Raw genomic sequence first — 1,751 nt, 5'->3', positions numbered from 1 at the left:
AATTAACCTGCATCCCATATTACGGAGAAGTCAGACATCCATTATCATCATCATCAAATGCCTCAGAAATTATATTAAAAAAAGGGGGTGGGGAGGCTTCTCCGTGCCTTCGTGTTGTTTTGATAATACGACCATAATAGGAGCTTGTAGTAGTAATAGCAGTAGTAGTAGTAGTGGTGGTGGAGGAAGAAGATGAAGAAGAAGAAGTAGTAGTAGTAGTAACCCCAGGATCATCTGAACGTGAACCCAGTGGACTGCAGGCTGAAGATACCATCCTCCTACGGTCCACCAGCCGTAGGAAAAGTGATGAGCGACATTTGTATAATCGGACAGAGGAGCCGCTAAATTATATCAGTGCCATCACGTGAAGGCGTCCCTCTCCAGCACCATAATCTAGAACTAACAAAGATTGGCTATATACTCACACTCCGGTCTCCCTTCAGGTACCCAGGTAAAGCAGTCATCTGTTAGGGTCACCTTGCATCGCCTCTTCTTGATCTCGAAAGTCCCCTGGAGGTGCATGGTTCCTTCAGGGCGCCCAGTGGAGGAACCCCCTTGACGCAGCTCCGTTCCCTAAGGCCTCACATGGAAAACTCGTAGCTACAACCTCAACAAAATCCACTCATTTTGGGCGTACATCCGCTCAAAAGCATCTCCGCCTCATGACGTCATTCGGTAAACTGCTTGCACCACCAGTAACGATGCACTTACGACTTATCTAGCACTCACTGTATTCCACTACAGGCGATTCTCTCTCACATTTCATTGATAAACAACTTTAAATGTACACGCAGGCTGGGTTGACATTCACTACCGGGGCGGTTACACACACCCCTCCAAAGTTCGCTCCCTACTGTTGCTGTCTGCTGCCGCCTAGAGTTACCAAGTCCAGATTCATAGTACCGCTAAATTTGCTTTACAAAACCTGTAATGTCACTAAGCACAAAAATATACAGAATATACCTGGATAAATTGTTAAAATCTCAAAACACCACTGATGTTATACAAAAAATGTCTATAGTATCTCAACATTTCTAATTGCTAAAAAGTTAATAACTGCTGCTTAATGGCTGTGAATATCTAGCGGAAACGACGCCACCTTGGCAACTCTACGTTGCCAGACGCCCGTAGGACAGGAGAGGGAGTTGCCAGCAGTTTCCTGTTATTAGTGATGAATGCACTGTGACAATGAATTGTCATGTCATATTCACTTCGGAAGTCTTGCACTTCTTGAAACTATCTATCTATTAATTGACATACAGTACTGCAATTTGTAAACCCTCGGGACAATGCTGCTACTTAGCGATTCCCGTTACACTGAATTATCTCTATAACATACTGTTGTTCCTGGCGAAGTATTTATAAAGGATCCTAAGTAAATAAGAGGCTAAACAAAGACGCGTCATTGCAATAAAGTCAGAATTGACTTTGGGCTGCTGTCTGTTATCGAGAGCAAAGGAGCTCAAAGTGATATTTAATACATTATACTGTAGGTTAGGCATAGGCTACAAATGTAATGGTTTATCCCCCAACACCCAGAATACGTCATTTTCTTTATCTTATTGCAGCTAAGAAATTATTTAAGAGAGAACCTAAGTATTTAAGCCGCAAATGAAAGCTGTTTAATCACTGCAGTTCGAATATTCGCATGAACTGAATAAAACAGGAAAAATAAACAGAGCCTTCGTACTATAGTTCATTCACTTTATCTTGGCCCAGATTTTCGTCCTTTTGCAGCCTATTTCATGTAG

General features: G+C 42.4%; 1 protein-coding gene across 1 annotated transcript in view; it reads right to left on the bottom strand.

Moving 5' to 3' along the window:
• Positions 1-724, bottom strand: part of Cerk (Ceramide kinase) — an 88,194-nt gene extending 87,470 nt beyond the window's left edge. Inside the window, exon 1 of the mRNA XM_080277259.1 lies at positions 426-724. Within this exon, the coding sequence (XP_080133385.1) occupies positions 426-522 (97 nt within the window). The 5' untranslated portion in view covers positions 523-724. The remainder of the gene's footprint in view (positions 1-425) is intronic.
• Positions 725-1,751: the final 1,027 nt, after the last annotated feature.

The sequence above is a fragment of the Coenobita brevimanus genome, chromosome 69 (genome assembly GCF_032717465.1).
Source record: "Coenobita brevimanus isolate Jiangsu-jjx chromosome 69, ASM3271746v2, whole genome shotgun sequence".
NCBI classification, from domain to species: Eukaryota; Metazoa; Arthropoda; class Malacostraca; order Decapoda; family Coenobitidae; genus Coenobita; species Coenobita brevimanus.
This window is presented reverse-complemented; position numbering and strand designations above follow the sequence as displayed.